Raw genomic sequence first — 18,682 nt, forward strand, 5'->3', positions numbered from 1 at the left:
CCCTGGTGGTTCAAATGGTAAAGAATCCACCTGCCAGGAGATGCAGGTTTGATCCCTGGGTTAGGAGGATTCCTTGGAGAAGGAAATGGCAACCCACTCCAGTGTTCTTGTCTGGAGAATCCCATGGACAGAGGAGTCTGGCAGGCTACAGTCCAAGAGGTCACAAAAGTCAGACATGAATGAGTGACTAAACCACAACCGTGGTGACTGAGGGTGGGTCTGGGGACAGAGGGAATGAGGGAAGCGGACAGGACGGAAGAAGGAGCTCGGCAAGGGTGTGCTCTACGCTGGAGCCCCCCTCAGCCTGATTCCACCGGAAGCTCTGGAGCTTGAGCCGCCCCACAGGGCTGGTCCCGTCACCAGACAGGTCCTGGTGTCACTGAGTCACCAGCTGCGGGCCTCCCTGATGGGCGAGACGGAAGCTGGGAACAGTATAAGCCCCTGGGCCGGGCAGCTCTCCTGTGCTTCTCCAGGGAAGGGACAGCTGGGAACATTAGCAGCCAACTCTCAGAGCAGTTAAAGGGCTGAGTACATCCTCCCAGGAATGGGGGCCTGCTCCAGGTGCCAACCGTGTACACCGTACCCACCAGGGCTGGCACAAGAAGATGCTCACTCAGGGATGAAGGCAGCTTTCACTTTATCCCCTAAAGCAGGGGTCCCCGACCTCCAGGATCTAATGCCTGATGATCTGACGTGGAGCTGATGATTTAATAATAATAGAAATACAGCGCAGGATAAACGGTAATGCAGTTGAATCCTCCCGAAACCACCCCCATCCCCGGTCCGCAGAAAAACAGTCTTCCACAAAACTGGTCCTTGGTGCCGAAAAAGCTGGAGACTGCTGCTCTAAGGAACATACATCTCAGAAGCCCTTTGCTCTGATTTCTCTTGAACTGGCCTCTGAGTGTTTTTTTTTTTTCCTGCCACTCAGAGGTTTTCCTTCATTTCTCCAGGGTCCAGCCAAGGCAGGGATATTGAAACAAAGTGGTACCAAAGGTCTGGGCTAACCACAGGAGAGACACACAGCGCAGGGCCGCTCCAGACACACTGGCCTCGCCCTAGGTTTCCACTCCTGCTCAAGCGCGTGGAAGTCTGGGCCAAGCCCCACTGGGCCTGAGCTTCTCATCTGCCTTGTAGAGGCAAGAGCCCCCACAACAGGTAGCAAGCCACTGAACATGGGCTCTGAAGCCAGACAGCCTGGGCAGCTCCCTTCCTCTTTCCGTACCTGCTTCCTTATCCCTGAACTGGGGTAAGAACAGCGCAGATCCTGGGGTGAGTTAATCTGTATCAAACACCAGGTTCAGGCACTGTGCTTCTGGCTACATGAAAACAATAGCGACTGAGCCACCACAGCTAGGCACTGAGTGTGTTCTAAGTCTTTTCACCCTATGAGGTGAGTGCACATTATTCCCGTTTTATGAATGGAGGAGAGAAGACCCAGAGGTGTCAGTCACTCAGTCGTGTCCGACTCTTTGTGACCCCATGGACTGTAGCCCGCCAGGCTCCTCTGTCAGGGGATTCTCCAGGCAAGAATACTGGAATGGGTTGCCATTTTCCTTCTCCAGGGGATCTTCCTGTCCGAGGAATCGAACCCGGATCTCCTGCACTGCAGGCAGATTCTTTACCATCTGAGCCACCAGGGAAGCCTAGAAGGGTTACAGGAAGTCTCCAGAGTCACACCAGTAGAGTTTGGATTCCAACCAGCCTGGGTGACTTCCTTCCACCCCACGCTGCTTTGCATTAGAGGCAGCGGCATTATCATCCCTGTGTTGGAAAGAGGAAAACTGAATTTAAAGAGGGTTGAGTGATGTGGCCGGTGTTGTTTGCATCTGGTCTACCTGTGCCTGCATGCTCCACTGCCCCACCACCATCAGTGGTGGCAGGACCCTCTGGGGACACCGTCTGGGAGGGGATGCCGTGGACCGGATGCGGGTAGGAAGGAAGCAAGCCGGGTGGTCCAGGGGCTTCTCAGTGGCACTTACTTTGCTGTGGGCGCAGATGGCCGAGCCCAGGAGCTTCCAGGTGCCGCCCCTCCGGTCCATTCGCAGCATCCGAAGGATCTGCAGGAAGCGCAGGCTCCGCAGGGACGTGGCCAGGACGTTGCCCTGGTTTCCCACGGCAACCACCGGTACTGAAGCGATCAGCACGAAGATGTCTGGAAAGAGGGCGGAGGGTGGCAGGTGAGGGGGAAGGAGGTCCAGCCAGGGCGCGGGAGCCGTCACGGGCACTGTTGGCCACAGATGGGCAGGTGCCGTGTTTAAACCATGACACTGAACAGGTATCACGTGTTCTTCTGAGGATACGTGTTCTTCTGAGACAGGTGAGGAAACAGGAGCTCTGAGCGTGAACCCCTTTCCAGGGCCATGTAGCCGGATGTGGCCAAGTTGGGATTGAATGCAGAACTCCAGTGCTCACTCCAATCCCAGGGAAGTGATGCTCCAAGACCCTCCAGGGGCGGTCCTTGGGGGGTCCCTCTCTGGCTGAGAGGGGATCGGGGCTGCCCAGGTGGAGGAGGGGAGGTCTGAAGCTCAGAGGCTGTTTGACTGTGGGTTTCCCCTTCCCTGGTGGCTGAGACGGTAAAGCGTCTGCCAGCAATGCCGGGGACCCGTGTTCGATCCCTGGGTTGGGAAGATCCTCTGGAGGAGGGCATGGCAACCTCCTCCAGTATTCTTGCCTGGAAAAATCCCATGGACAGAGGAGCCTGGTAGGCTACAGTCCATGGGGTTGCAAAGAGTCGGACATGACTGAGCGACTTCATTCACTTCACTTTCACTTGCCCCTGCAAGCAAACCCTGAGAGGGACGCGGCTGTGGGTGACTGAAAGGGAGATGAACTCAGGAAGCAGGAGGGAGGGGAGAGGGAGGCAGGGGAAAGGCCAGGGCAGGGGTCTTGTGGGGGCTGCTGCTGCTGGAACCTCAGAGCTGTAGGCAGAACACCGCCCACCATCATCCCTCTGAAAGACAGGAGCTGGGGTCTCTGTCCACAGGCTCCTGCCCCCTGCTGGCCGAGGGGGTCATCAACATCCCACACTTCTGAGCTGCACTGCCCAGTGACCTCCCTCAGTTTCAGAGAAGGCCCCGGGGCAGGGTGCAGGAAAGCATGGGACCCGCCCCAGAAATGGGGGGCTGCTGTCAGGAGGTGACCCGGAAACGTCCACCAGAGCTGCAAGCAGAGGCCAAGGGGGTGAGGCAGTTCTCAAAGGGCCAAGCTGGCTGCTGAAGTTAAACGGTCAAAGATGGAAGGAAGAGGGCCCTGGTCTCTTTCTCATTCCCTTCAATGCTCCTCCCCCCAACTCCAGGATCTATTATGTCCCCACTGCACTGCAGGGGACTAGCAAGCACAAAGGATCCCGTGATCCAATAAATTAGAAAAAAAATCAATTAAACAGGTTTTACTACTGCAGGACTTCTCAGGGCCTGTAATGTACTAACATGTACTGTGGGTCTCTCACTTTTACCAGTGAAGTCCAGCCTTTCTCGAAAGATTTCAACCACAGAACTGTTTAGTTGGTTCGTTTATTTTTGCAAGGGCATCAGGGTACAAGGAAGACACCTGGAATGTTTATCCAATGGGCCAAGTCCAAGCTTCTGAAAACCCTCTGTGACCCAGCCCTAGAGAACCTTCTAGAAGCACGTGTGGTTTTCTGGGTTCACGGTGGACTCTCACATCTCCATACCTTTGTTTGTGCCAGCCACCTTGCTTGGATTAGGCTCCTAAATCCACACCAAGTATGTCTGCCCAAAAAAGCTGGCATCCTTTTGACCGTGTCAAAGTGTCTCCCAGTTGTGCCTAAACTCTGGGAAAAACTAGGGGTCAGACATCTGGGTACCAGTATATCTATATCTTTGGCCAGGCTTCTCTGTCTAGCTGTGCAAACATAGCCACGTTTCAGGTTTGCAGAAAATAAAACAAAACCGAGACACAGGGTAAATGTGACGTAAGTCTATGACACTCTGACACTGAGACAGCAAATTTCAGCCCAGACAGACTCATCCACAAGTGTCATAGCAGGGTCTGAGGCTGTTTCAAATAAGGAGGACACGATATACGTGCACAGGATAACCACCTCTGGTCAAACAGAGGAAAGCAACTCTTCCCATGAGGGCCATGTTACGGGAGACGTTAGATGAGCAGAAGAGAAAATGCAGCAACATCAGGAAAGAAGCCAGCCAGGATGGTGGAAGCTGAGGGCCAGTCTCATCTCTCCAGAAGGGACAGGAGGGGAACGAAAGCTGGAGCTCTCTCATGATCCTAGAATCATGAGACTGTTCCATAGGAAACACTCCTGTTCTGGTGGGGCCTGGGCTCCATATACTAGGATCGCTCTAAGTTGGCAGGGACCTCAGAATTTGAACACTGTCAATCTCAAAGTGACCTCCCTCATGCCCTGCCAACACACACACACACACACACACACACACAGACTTCTGGTCAGCACTGGATAGGTTACCCCAAAGACGAAAAAGAAGTCAGCTTAACACATTATTGACCAGAGACGTATTAACACATCTTTTGTTATCTGAACATTATTGATCAGAGATGTTATCAATATGCTTTTAGAGAGTGATACAATTAACATCACCGTGTGAAGTTGTTAGAGCTTAAAATTGAACAAGGGTTCATTATACAACTTATATTGTCATTATCATTCACATTTTGCTATGTTAGGTTTTTGTTCCAACCCTGTGTATATTATAAATGCAAATTTATTACCATAAAATTTTCAAAAATGATGCATCATGAAGTTTTGGGTGAAGAAGAATTTTTTGGTGAGTTTTATGCAGATACTTTCTCTGACTATCTGAGCGACATATATACCAGTGTCTCAGAAGATGATAGTTCTTCAGAATATAGCTCTGATTCAGATGATGTGAATAGTAGACCAACAAAAAGACAAAAAATCTCAGTGACTGATTCTGATACAGGAAGCAAAAATGAAACACAGTGCTGGAGAATGCTCCTTTGCTTCTCTACATAAGAGTAGACTGAAGACAACACTTCACAAACCTTAGAAGACTTTACAGGTGTGTCAAGGGTAACTATTGAGTATAATGATGCACAAAGTGTTAGTGAAATAACAGAATTAATTTTGGCTGGCCAGAATAAAAATCACCAGCCATAGGCACTAGTTTCTGCAAAAATCCCCTGGTCAATAATGAGTTAAGATGTGAAGGATAGACAAGGAAAAAGGAAGGCAAAGGAAAGTTGGGGGTTTGATAGACTGAATGTTTGTTTCCTTTCAAATTCATATATTGAGTCCTGTCTCTTGGTGTGATGGTGTTGGGAGTGGGGCCTCTGGGAGGTGAATCGGTCTTGGGGGTGGAGCCCTCATGAAAGGGATTAGCACCCTTAAGAAAGAAAGAGACTCCAGAGAGCTCCCTTTCCCCTTCCTCCTTGTGAGGACACAGCAAGAAGACAGTGTCTATGAACCAGGAAGAGAACTCTCAACAGAAACTGACCCTGCTGGCACCCCAATCTCAGACTTTCAGCCTCCAGAACTGTGAGAAATAAATTTCTGTTATTTATAAGCTACTCTGTCTGTGGTATTCTGTTACAGCAGCTTGAACAGACTAAGACACAGGTAGAGAGTCAGGGAAGGAGGGCAGAGGAAGAGAGAAAAAAATGTGGAAAAAATTAAGTAACTGAAAAGTTCTCCAAAATTGCACGTGTGCATACACACACACAGACCCCTACCTGCATTCAAAATTCTGAGCACTAGACAAAACCCTCAGATTTCCAGCCTCAGCAGCAGATGGGAAGAAGAAAAAGGGCTTCAGCTGACAGTGAGGGTGGTACTGTCCTCGGTGTGAGGGAGCCTGCAAACCTGGCAACTTCGTCCCAGGCGATACAGAGGGAAACTGGCAGCTAGGATAGAGCAAGGGTCTAGCTCTTCCTCCCTGGGCTGGCCATTCACACCAAACAGGGCTGTATTCAGTCCTGGGGGTCAGTTTTCAACAGGGCAGTGAGGAAGAAGCTGCAGCTCAGAGGGGAGGCTCTGTGATGCTAACAAGATGGGATGTAAGATGGGGTTGAAGCCACGAAGCACATCTTTCCTGAGGAAAGGAGACTCTGCTGGAGTGGAGAGGAGGAACAGAATGGCTGAACTCAAATATCTGAAGAGAGCCAGAGGAGTTAAGATGGAATGAATAACCTTGAGAGTGCCCTGTGACTGGAGGTATGCAAGTAAAATCTGGGGTACCACGTAAAGGCTGCTGTGAAAGGAACTGGAGCAGCAGACGGGAAGGCACGTTCAGCCAAATGCTCCTGAAGGTTCCTTCCAGCCCTGATACTCTATGATCCTCTAACTTTAACTATTTCTTGGAATTTGAAGATCCAAGAGTCCTAAGCATCACTGCAGGCAGACTTCATCCTGTCTCTGTATGATTTTAGTAGGATCTTCAGATGGGAACCTAGGGGTTCCCCCTAGGTGGATTAGGGGTGGAGGTGGGTTCTATCCTGCACCAATAGGGGTGTGCAAGACCTTCCACCATCTCTGCTATGAAAATGCCTGCATCCAGATGGAGGGGTAACCATGACACATCCCCAAAGCAACTTTTGGGTCAGGACACAGCAATGCGGGGTTGCCCTCTCTCAGAAGCGCAAAGTGCTACATTCTTGCAAACCTGGGTGTTAGGATGGAATCTGCTGCTTACTCCCTGTGTGACTGGAGAAGGACTCAGAACCGTGAGCCTCAGTTTCCACCTCTGTAAAATGGGCATCATGTGATCCTACAGAAGTAATTCTCAATCAGCAATGGTGTCACACTTTCTAGCTCCACTGCAGCCAATTGGAATGCAATTGGCAATTGTGGCTTCACAGGGACTGGGGATATTCAGTGTCCTCCAATGGCTGGCACCTTTGCATTCCAAGTGCCGAGAGTACCCCCCACCCCCACCCCCGTGAAGAATCGCTGCCCTGTGGACTCATTCTAAAAAGAAGCCACTGGGGCAGGAATTCAGTACCTGCTGGAGGGCTGAAGGGAGTGTGAGAGGCGAGGCCGGCCCCCACCAGGTTCAGGGTTTCCCAGACGAATTGTGTCTGCTTAAAATTGCCTCCGAGAAACAATGCACCCAAAGAAGGACCGAGGAGCCCCTGGGCTCGGGGTCAGGGCTCACCCAACATGCACAAGGGCTTCCTGGCAAACTTCAGTCGTCCCCGCCAGCCTTTGTATCGGCAGCAACAGCCGGCAGCCCAGATCCTCAAAGCAAACTCGGCTCCGAAGATGAAAATAGCAAATGTTTCCTGCGAGGAAGAACATATGGAGAGACGCTGATTAGCCGGGACCCAGTTGTCCGGAACCAGCGATTTCTGTTCTGAACTTCTGAAGAGTTGGATTTCTGTGGTTGCCGGTTTGATGGGCGGAGGGGTTAGGACAAGCTGATCACCTCCATTCAGGGCGGGGCAACTCCTGTCTTCACTCTGATGTGCTAGCTGTCCCGAACATTAAGCCTTTTTTTCTACACTTTTTTTTTTTCTAATGGATCTTTTCTTACAAATTCCTTTAATGTACTAAAAAGCCCCTAAGAAGTTCAGTTGAGTTGAAAGGAGAGGAATTGATGGAATTGTCCACAAGTCGTCTGGCCCCTGGTATTGCTAAGTGTGGCCAATGGTTATTGAGCACAGCTCCTGGGCCAGGAATCACCAGAGGTATTTTATAATATTACCCTCATCTTATATTTTGAGAAACCAAGGCCAGGGAAGGAGTGGCTGAACAAATGTTTCAAGGCCAAAAGTGGCCAAGAAGGAATTCCAGGCAGGTCATCAGGCTCAGAGCTCAGGTCCCTCAGGGTCAAACTGTGCTACTCTCCTCCCCCAGGACACAGAGCCTGCTCCCTTCCTCCCAGGCCTCCCTTGCTGATCAGACAGAGACACTCTGCTCCTTCTGTTTGGCGACTTCCCTGGGGCTCTTGGGGAGTTGCAACAATCCTTGAAACTTAGTTCCTGGAACTGGGTGGCTTCCCAGGAGTCACCTGCTCAGGTCTTAGCTCCAGACCTGCCCTGAAAAGGAACCTGCTGGTTCGGACCCCAAGAGCATCACGCTTAGCTCATCAAATTAGGGTTTATGAAACAGCAAGCCCCCCTAATTGGGGGTGGGGGCTTGGCATCCTTCCCTTGTGCAGAGGGCAGGGCCTCACCCTAAACAGGTGGGCTGATCCTAACCAAGGTACGGTCATTCAAAGGGCCAGTTGGCCAGTGCTGTCCGGGGTCGTAGCAGGAACTTCTTCCTGGAAGCCACCTCCTGGCTGGGCATGGATGCTGCACTCAGCCCATCAGTCTGTGCTCCTTGCCTTACATCTCTGCATATCGTAGGTGAGGATGGGAGGAAGCTGAGTCAGGGGAGTTAGGTAATTTGCCCACATGTGGGATACAGACCGGACAGTGAAAACGGACAGGGGCCCAGGAAGAAGGACTTGGAGTTTTCATGTAGAAATGGGATTTGGTACTTGGCCTTGAAGGAAGAGGTCTTCAGTGTTTAGGGAGGAAAAGCAGAGGCAGGGTTTGGAACCAGATGTGCCTTTGCATTACCTATCAGAAGGTTTTATTGTTTAGCCAATGGGTCTTGGCTTCTGCTTTGACTTTGGTCGCGTCCCCTTTTCTCTAATCTGGAAAAACACAGGCCATTCGCTCCCTGCTGCACCTGTGTACCCAGAAGACCTCATCAACCGGTTTGCCACTGCTTTCTCTTACTTCTGAACTTGGCTGAAGACTCCAGGAAACCAACAGCAGTTGTGGGGAAACCGCGCCCAAGGGCCTCCTTGTCCTCACCGCTGGAGGGCCCACCAGAGCGCCTGCCCCAGAAGCACAGTGCCACGCCGGGCACATATCTCACCAGCAGCAGAAGCCAGTCTCCCGAAACCGTCTCGTACTCCCTGAAGGTGGTCAGGACGGCCAGGATCAAGCACCCCAGGACAATCAGGAACCTAGAGGGGACGGAAGAAAGAAACTAAGGAAGTGCCTTGTTCTGGATTGTGCCGAGGCTAGGCAGAAGAGTAACAGCCAGGATGAAGCTACAGCATCCATCAGACATAGAAGTGGGCTTTATACATTATCCCAAAAACGTTATCCCGTTTAACCTCATAGCACAGCTGTGAGGCAGCTAGGCAGCTAGCTGTAATTAAGGAAACCAGGTTTGAGAGAGCAACATGCATAACTTTACCAGCTAGTTAGTGGAAACAGTGAGAATTTTAGAGCATCTGGTCCCAGCCCTAGAGGACTGCAGATTGCCTGACAAACCAAAGTTACACAAGCTTTGGTCAATCAACTGGAATATGTTAATAATGGGTGCTGCACATACACGACTATGAGCTTCAAACATATGAAAATATTCTTAGAATAAAAACAAATTCACCCGAAGATTGATAAATTCAATGAAAGTCTCTGTTACCATTATCATCATATTACTATTATTATTTTTTACAGTCAGTAGTTACTATAGGAAATAATCTCTTTCAATTGGGGGATCTTCAGAATTGTTTCTGAAATTACCAAGTGTGTTTCATGCTAGAAAGAATCCAAGCCACCGTGATGCAGAAGCTGCTCATTGAAAAGTCATTGAGAGCTCATCTGGTTCATGCCCCTGCCTCAGGCAGAAGCTAACTGCAAACAATCCTCTGAGATGATTGTATTTATAAACTCCCTGTGTGTGAGAGAGTGAGGGTGGTGGAGAGACAGTGTGTGCGCGCGCTTCATCATTTCAGCAAAGAAAACAGGTTCTCCCTCCCTCTTGGTGGGGAGTCTTTGGTTCAATGGTCAGCATCAGGTTCTCTGGGTGTCTAAGTGAAACTGTTAGCTGCTCCATCGTGACCCTGCTTTTTGTGACCCCATGGACTGTATGTAGCCCGCCAGGTTTCTCTGTCCATGGAATTCTCCAGGCATGAATACTGGAGTGGGTAACCATTCCCTTCTCCAGGGGATCTTCCTGACCCAGTGATCGAACATAGGTCTCCAGCACTGCAGGCAGATTTTTTACCATCTGAGCCACTGGGGAAACCCTGGTGTCTAAGAGGGAAACTAAAAGTCAGTGTCCATGCGGGAGTCTTGGTACCACATACTCCAAGTTCTCCTGCTCTATGTAATCTGGTGCTGTGTCCTGCTAGGCTCCCATCCATTGCCTTTTCAGTTTGTTTATGTAAGTGGGTACCCACTCGTGGATTCATTCATTCATCCATCCATTGAATATTTATACGGTAGGCACTGGGGGAGGCAGAGCTGGAATTCAATGATGAACAAGCTGGATCTGTCCTTCTGAGCTGATGGTCCTGACAAACAAAAAACCAACTCACGGTGTGATGGTAAGGACCATGATGCAAGGAGGTTTGGAGATGTCTGCTCCTGGAGCTGGCTTGGACTGGAGTCCTGGTCCCACCCCTTGGTGATCCTGATTGCATTTTCTGATCAATAGTCCTGGTGACCTGCAGATCTGACTCTGTCTCCAACCCTGTCTAGGAACCCAAATAAGATTTTCAACTCCCTCCTGTTTGGCCATTTTATTTTAAATTCATGACAAGTGCAGAACCTGCTTACTCTTTGTTAGAAAACGCCGCGGGAGAAAGAAAAAGCCGCCTCTAAGGACCGGTGGTAAAGGCCTTTTTATTAAGCGTCGCTCTCGCTCTCGGGCAGAACTCCCGGGGGGCTGGTGAGTGAGGAGACAAAGGGAGTCTGCAAGGTATGAGGGGTGGGGAGGGGTTTTATAGTCCGCGCAGGGCGTCCAGGCCAGGTCTTTTCATATAAGGAAGAAAGCGCCGGCTACAGCGGTGGTCAGTGTCCGAGGGCTCTGTGTTGGTACCTGATTGGACCAGGCTGCAGGGGGCCAGCCCCTGAAAGTTTAGCCAGCCTCCGGAATTTGCCTTGTAGCACTTTCCCGGGGGCATGCCCCGACCTTTCACTCTTCATCTGAGTCTCTGGTGATGATGATGATGACGATGATGGTAACAATCTCAACACCCAACACCGCTCTTTAGTGAGCACTTGCCACCTGCCACCTTACACCTATCAGCTCATTTATCCTCACAATCTTCTCCCAAGGTAGACATGATCATTCCCATTTTAGTGATAAAGAGATTCATCAGATAGAATCATTACCAGCAGGATAACTGTGTCGTCAGTAAAAAGACTACAGAGATCTTCTCAACCCAGGGATTGAACATGCGTCTTCTGCCACTTCTGCACTGCAGGAGCATTTTATACAAATATGAATAAAAAAACCTAGCCCTCATTTTCAAGGACTTCCTAAGCCAGTGGGGGAAACAGGACAAATAACCATATGAGAGTCTGGCTGAGGTTATCATCTGAGTGTCCACCACAGGCTTTGGGAAAACAACACAGGAAGCATCCCAGAAGCTGTGGTCAGTGGGCTGGAAGGCTATCTGAGTCTTAGCTAGCGTGGACCATATGTCCCAGTTTATCCAGGACATTCCCCATTTTATGTGTGTTGACCTGGAGCACGGACCCCTAGGCATAGTGAACAACATGTGCATGTGCAGAGAGTTCAAGAGTTCAAGCATACTAAACCCCATTCAATCTTCTTCAGCAAGCCGTGCGAGCCTTTTATGATCTGACCTTCCTCATCCCCTCTTGCTTCCCCACCTCCCACACCAGCTGTACTGAATCACAGCGTTTCCTCAAGCCCTCTTCTCAATGCTCCTCTTCCCTGCCCACTCCCCCCGCGTGCCCCTTCACCTCCTGTTAATACCTTGACAGTACTGGGCATACCCTGCATCTAGAGCCTCCCGGCTACCGCCTACCCAATTCCTCATGTGATCCCTCCCTTGGGATCACAGAACACCCAGAGGCATTTCTGTTCCAGTACTGTACCCATTATCATTCTGTAATCACTACTTGCACCGTGTCATAAATACAGTGCACCATCTTAACACCCAGCATGAGAACTCGTCCCAAGGCAGGCACTGCCTGTGTCTAGTGAAATATCTTACAAATCCAGTTGAGGTGGAAACTGCAACCCTCAAGGCATGAGACTGGTAAACTTCCCAGGAATAGAAAGAAGCCAGAAGTTGGAGATGGGGGTGGGTCTGGAGGGCTGAGAATGACAAAGAGGGGGAGAAACGGCCACATGCTAAGGGGTTGTTAAGAACAAGCCTGGCTAAAATGATAAGTTTGTGGCCTTGCATCTCCACCAATGGGACAGGGAGGCCAAGCTAGAGGAGAATCAATGTGGGGGAGGGAGGTGACAGGGTGGAAACGTGCTATTCAAGGCTTCAGGAGTACAGATGCAGAAGCCAACAAGCCAGCAGAGATAAATCATGCTGTGGACCTACTGTTTGAGGTCCAAGTGGGAATATCCAGCAAGCTGATGGAAATTCAAGCCTAAAGCTTAGAAGAGAGGTCGCAGCTAGGTACTTAAGTCCCTTTCAGCTCTAATTGTGATTTCAGAGCCAGGTGAGGGGATAACTCGACCTTAACCAGTCTCCAATACGCAGTTTCAGCCTGGTTCCCATTCTCAGGGGGCTTGTGCAGAGCCAGGATTTAGCCAGAAGGGGGCAGCAAACACTCGTCAGAACTTGATATTTTCTTCCATCTCCAGGAATTAAAAAGTACCGACAACCTGGGGAATTTACTTGCTGAGATTTGAAAACAATCATTAATTTATAAAGCGGAAAGCATCAAGGGAGCCCTCCTTCACCTGAGAAGGGGAAGCACTCTTTGGTCTCCTGCACATTTCACTTTATGCTGAAGATAGGAACTTGATTTCAGACTCACGATGGAATTATCAGTCTCACGGATGGAAGACAGAGAGGTGTGGCTAGATGGGGTCTTCCCTTCTCTTCCTGTTTGTCTCTCCTCTCTCTCCACACCTCACAGATTTTTTTTTAAGTATTTCAAAATTAATTTATTCACTCAACAAGTATTCTTAACATATACTCCACATAGGGCACATATTGCTATGTACCTGTGACTAACACAGACAAATCATAACACAGAGTAGAACAGTCAGAATCATCATATAAATATATGTAGAGGCTGTGTGTGCAATTGGGGGAGGGGCTGCAGTTGAGGAGCATCTGAAGGAAACATCCTAGAATCATTCTATCTGTTATTCTAATGCCAATGGCTCAGCATATCAACCTCCCTTCCAGCCATCTCAGGAGACCAATTATTCTTTTACTTCTTCCGCCATGTGAGTTTCTTCTCTGTATCAGGGACATCAGTTTGCTGACAAAGGTCCACAAAGTCAAAGCCATGATTTTTCCAGTAGTCATATACAGATGTGAGAGTTGGCCCATAAAGAAGGCTGAGTGCTGAGAATTGATGCTTTCGAACTGTGGTGCTGAAGACTCTTGAGAGTCCCTTGGACAGCAATCAAACCAGTCAAGTCAATCTATCCTAAAGGAAATCATTCCTGAATATTCATTAGAAGGACTGATGCTGAAGCTGAAGCTCCAACACTTTGACCACCTGATGTGAAGAACCTACTCATTGCAAAAGATCCTGATGCTGGGAAAGATTGAAGGCAGGAGGAGAAGGGGGCGACAGAGGATGAGATGGTTGGATGGCATCACCGACTTGAAGGACATGAGTTTGAGTAAGCTCTGGGAGTTGGTAATAGAAAGGGAAGCCTGGCTTGCTGCAGTCTGTGGGGTTGCAAAGAGCTGGACACAACTGAGCAACGGAACTGAACTGAACTGGACAGCAAGGAGAACAAACCAGTCTATCCTAAAGGAAATCAACCCTGAATATTCACGGGAAGGACTGATGCTGAAGCTGAAGCTCCAACACTTTGACCACCTGATGTGAAGAACCTACTCATTGCAAAAGATCCTGATGCTGGGAAAGATTGAAGGCAGGAGGAGAAGGGGGCGACAGAGGATGAGATGGTTGGATGGCATCACCGACTTGAAGGACATGAGTTTGAGTAAGCTCTGGGAGTTGGTAATAGAAAGGGAAGCCTGGCTTGCTGCAGTCTGTGGGGTTGCAAAGAGCTGGACACAACTGAGCAACGGAACTGAACTGAACTGGACAGCAAGGAGAACAAACCAGTCTATCCTAAAGGAAATCAACCCTGAATATTCACGGGAAGGACTGATGCTGAAGCTGAAGCTCCAACACTTTGACCACCTGATGTGAAGAACCTACTCATTGCAAAAGATCCTGATGCTGGGAAAGATTGAAGGCAGGAGGAGAAGGGGGCGACAGAGGATGAGATGATTGGATGGCATCATCGACACAATGGACATGAGTTTGAGCAAGCTCTGAGAGATAGTGAAGGACAGGTAGGCCTGGTGTGATGCAGTCCATGGGGTCGCAAAGAGCTGGACATGACTGAGTGACTGAATAACATCCTTCCCCCCACTTTTCTCTCTCTTCACCTCCCTGAACTCTCTTCCTCTGCCCCCCTTCTCTGCCCCTCACCCAGCACTTCGCCCTCCTCCCTGGGACTTGCTGGAGGCTTGGGGAGAGTCAACAGCTGCCCTTCTGTCTGCAGTGTCCTGACCATCTTTCCAAATAAAACCAGTTGAGGTCAAGGGTCTTGACATACCCTCAAACCAGACACCGTCTCCCATCCGCCTCTTCCCACGTGAGCCTGGCCTCCCTTCATAGGAACAAAGCCGGACCCACCGGAAATCACGACACATATCCCCTCAAGGACTTCTTCAAGGGGAACCCAAGAGAATGGAAACTCTAGGCTTTCCCTGGTAAGTTTTTGGCATGTCATTTTCTCTTGTTCTCTGGACAGCACCAGTGCCAGGTGGGGACACTTGTCACCGTTATATCCGTGCCCCCATTTTACAGATGAGGACCACTGCCTTCAGGCTCAGGCAGTGGGGTCACCACAGGAGGAGGGGCAGAGATGCTGGGTCCGGACCCTGTTCTGAGAATGACCTGCAGTGAGGTTCTGCAGGGAATGGGGCCAGGGCAGGGCCAGCTGGAGAGCCGGGGTGGGGTGGGGTTGGGGGGCACGCTGAGAGTTCAGCTTCCCTCTCCTCTCGTCTCCAGTTTGGGGGAGAAAAGCTTGGTTCCATCTCTAGGCAGTTCCCCGAGATGCCCAATGGCCCCTGCTTCCCATAGGCATATTTCAAGAGCCAGGAAGCTCACCAAGGTCCTAGGTTGAGGGAGGAAAGCATGGACTCTTCTCCTTTCAGTCCCCATCTGTCTGCCATTAAACGCACACGCTTGTAATCAGGCTCCATAGGATCTAATTCTTGGCTCACCACCTGGAAATCAGATGACCCAGGGCAGGTTTATTTTTCTGAACCTCAGTTTCTCACTTACAACACACAAGTGACAAATCGAGGGATTTTCTTTATCTTATCCCTTATCCCAGTCTTTGTCGCTCAGAGATTGCACAGGGTAGCAAAAACCCTCATAACTAAAAACCACCTCTCTAAGGAAGTCTCCGCACAAACATCCTTGACGGTTTAACAGCAGCCTGTATCCTGCACATCACGGCCTTGCAGCTCAGTCTCAGCCTCTCCGACAAGGACAGCATCCAATGTCCAATATGGACCATTTGCAAAGAGAAAGGCAAAGCTTACAAAGGATGCAGGATTTCATGAAGTTGATGGATATGATGATGAAGAGCTATTCTAAGTACAGCAAAACCATTAACAAGCAACAATCTTACTGGAACAATTAAGGACAAATCAAAAGATATTTCAAAGGGTGAAAAATACCATACAATCCTTCCCCCCAAATGTTGAGGGAATAAAATGTGAAGTCATGTTGTATTATCATCAAGTTTTGGCAAAGAAAATATAACCTCAAATTAACACTCAATTGAGTCTTTGTGCATTGTATAAATTAGGGCATAGCTGCAATTATAACTTAAATTTTGTGACTTGTGAGATGCTGTAAACACATTTTTGTATTTTAGTTATATTTTTGTGATCACGTACAATGAGAAATTTTCTTCACTGTTTAGCATGAAGTTTGGTACCCATTTTCAGCAGATACCCTTTAAGTAGAGATTCACTGATTACTATTAACTGTGGAATTAGGGACCCTCTAAACCTACCTCATGGGATGGTCATGTAAATAAAAAGAGGACTATGTATATAAACTGCAATGAATCCAGGCAAATAGCAGGCATTCAGATGCAAGCTTTTTACCTCTTTCCCTCTAGTCTTATGTTCATAGGGTCAAAAAAATGATTTACTGGAATATAGAAAAAATAATTTTGTGTTTAACAACCTTCCTTGTCGTTGAAATTAAGCAAGAATATCATCATCACAAAGAACCACAGAAACTGATATCTATATCTTGATCTATCTATATCCTGTCCCTATCAACCTCTGGATAAGTTTCCAACTCATTGGAAAAGACCCTGATGCTGGGAAAGATTGAAGGCAGGAGGAGAAGGGGACGACAGAAGATGAGATGGTTGGATGGCATCACCGACTCAATGGACATGAGTTTGAGTAAACTCCGGGAGTTGGTGATGGACAGGGAGGCCTGGCGTGCTGCAGTCCATGGGGTCACAAAGAGTCAGACTCGACTGAGTGACTGAACTGAACTGATCAACCTCTGGATCCACAGATGTGTAACGCAGATGCAGATTTTGACCATTCAAACTAGGGGTTAGTAAACTGTGGCCCTTGGGGCAACTCTAGGCAGCTGCTATTTTTATAAATAACTTTTTATACCAAAGCCACATTTCTGTGTTTATATATGGTCCGTGGCTGCTTTAGTGAGGCAACAGGAGAGCTGAGTAACTACAGCAGAGTCTATCTGACACAAAGGCCTAAAATATTTACTATTTGGCTTTTAAAGAAAAAGTTTCCCAACTTTTGATTTAAACTAAGAGCCCAGGGCAATGGAACTCAGTTGGTACCACCTGAAGATATCTGACGTGTCTAATGCAGTGCAGAAAAAAATATTTAAAACTTAAAAAGAAGGGACTTTATCTCATTGCTGTTGAGATAGATGTCACAATATTTAATAAAGGAATAAAATAGGGTTATATCCAGATTTGTGGAAGAAAATAAATAAAAGTTTAGGGATAAGGAGACAAATTATGATTAAAAAAATAAGTACCGGACTTACAGCTTAAATTCCATTAGTTTCTGGTGGTGAATCTGTCTCTGGAAACATCTATTTAAGTTTCTTGGTATGTTACCAGTAAGTTTCTGCTTACGTGTCTTGTCTGCCCATTAATGTCTTTTTTAAAAATATGGTTTTATTTACTTCTGGCTGTGCTGGGTCCTCTTTGCTTTGTGGCCTTCTCCCTGGTTGCATCGAGCGGAGGCTCCTCTCCAGCTGCGGTGTGCGGGCTTCCCATTGCCCAGGCGTCTCTTGCCGCAGAGCGCGGGCTCTAGGGTGCATGGGCTCCAGCAGCTGGGCTCACGGGCTTAGTTGCTCTGAGGAATGTGGGATCTTCCCTGACCAGGGACTGAACCCATGTCTCCTGCACTGGCAGGCGGATTCTTTACCACTGAGCCACTGCAAAGCCCTTGGCGTGATATTACAGGGTTCAGAAAAACAGAGGCATAATTAAAAATGGATAAACCTCAACTAAAAGTCCAGTCAGCTTTGTGAACAAAATCTTCCTTGTTTCACACTCAGGGTGGTATTTTTAAGGTCTGAATCCATCCTTCCATAGACCCCTGCTTGGCCACTGAAATGATGCTAAGCCTTAAAGGGCTGCTTGATTTATCAAACCCCTGCAGAGCACCTACTATGCTGTGAGACTGTGATTTATGAGAAATATGTATGTGGTCATATCCCAGTTTCTGGTATTGAGTTCATAAAACCCTTGGAATTTCCTTAGTGGGGAGCAGAATCAGGATGTCTTTTGTGACCTTAGTGAGATGACTGTTGGGAAGCACCTCAGGATGGGAGTTGTTGCCAGGAGAAGAAATCAAGTGATTAGAGGGTGGGAACTTCCAGCCCCAATTACCCAACTTCTGGGGAGGGCAGAGGGCCTGGAGCTTGAGTTCCATCACCAATGGCCACTGATTTAATCAGTTCATGTCTATGTAGTGAAGACTCTATAAAAACGCAAAAGCACTGGGTTGAAAGAGCTTCAGGGTTGGAACACGTGGAGATGTGGAGAGAGTCGTGTTCCTGGAGATCCATGGAAGCTCCACGACCTTACCCTGTGCATGTATGTATGTTATTTTATATATATATATATATATAAACTGAGTGTTATTCACTCAGTCGAGTCTGCCGTTTTGCGATCGCATGGTCAGTAGCCCACCCAGCTCCTCTGTCCATGGAATTCTCCAGGCAAGAATACTGGAGTGGGTTGCGTTCCCTCCTTCAGGAGATCTTCCCTACCCAGGGATCCAACCTGGGTCTTCCACATTGCAGACATGTTCTTTATCATTGGAGCTACCAGGGAAGCCCTTACCCCACACATTGCCCTCAGCATCCTCCTCGCGCTGTGCCTAACTTAAATCCTTTTATAATAAACAGATGATCTTAAAATAAGTCAAATGCTTCTCTGAGTTCTGTGAGTCACTCCAGTCAGTGAATCAAACCCAAGGAGCAGGTCGTGGGAATCTCCAGTCTATAGCCCATCAGCTAGAAGCACAGGTGGCAACCGAACTTGCCACTGGCATCTGAAGTGGGGCCGAGGGGTGGGAGCAGTCTTGTCGGGATGAGCCCTTAACTTGTGAACTCTGATTTCTCTCCAGGTAGACAGTGTCAGAACTGAGTTAAATTATAGGACATTCAGTTGACGTCAGAGAATTGTTTGCTGTGGGGAAACTGTCCCCCGCCCCAA

General features: G+C 48.7%; 1 protein-coding gene across 2 annotated transcripts in view; it reads right to left on the bottom strand.

Annotated features, from left to right (window-relative positions):
- Positions 1–18,682, bottom strand: part of KCNQ3 (potassium voltage-gated channel subfamily Q member 3) — a 298,632-nt gene that overhangs the window by 44,246 nt on the left and 235,704 nt on the right. For both annotated transcript variants that reach the window (XM_043483991.1, XM_043483992.1), the window contains exons 2-4: positions 8,831–8,921; positions 7,116–7,242; positions 1,983–2,155 (exon numbers count right to left, since the gene is read on the bottom strand). In XM_043483991.1, coding sequence (XP_043339926.1) covers positions 1,983–2,155; positions 7,116–7,242; positions 8,831–8,921 — 391 coding nt within the window. The remainder of the gene's footprint in view (positions 1–1,982; positions 2,156–7,115; positions 7,243–8,830; positions 8,922–18,682) is intronic.

This window comes from Cervus canadensis, chromosome 12, assembly GCF_019320065.1.
Source record: "Cervus canadensis isolate Bull #8, Minnesota chromosome 12, ASM1932006v1, whole genome shotgun sequence".
Lineage (NCBI taxonomy): Eukaryota > Metazoa > Chordata > Mammalia > Artiodactyla > Cervidae > Cervus > Cervus canadensis.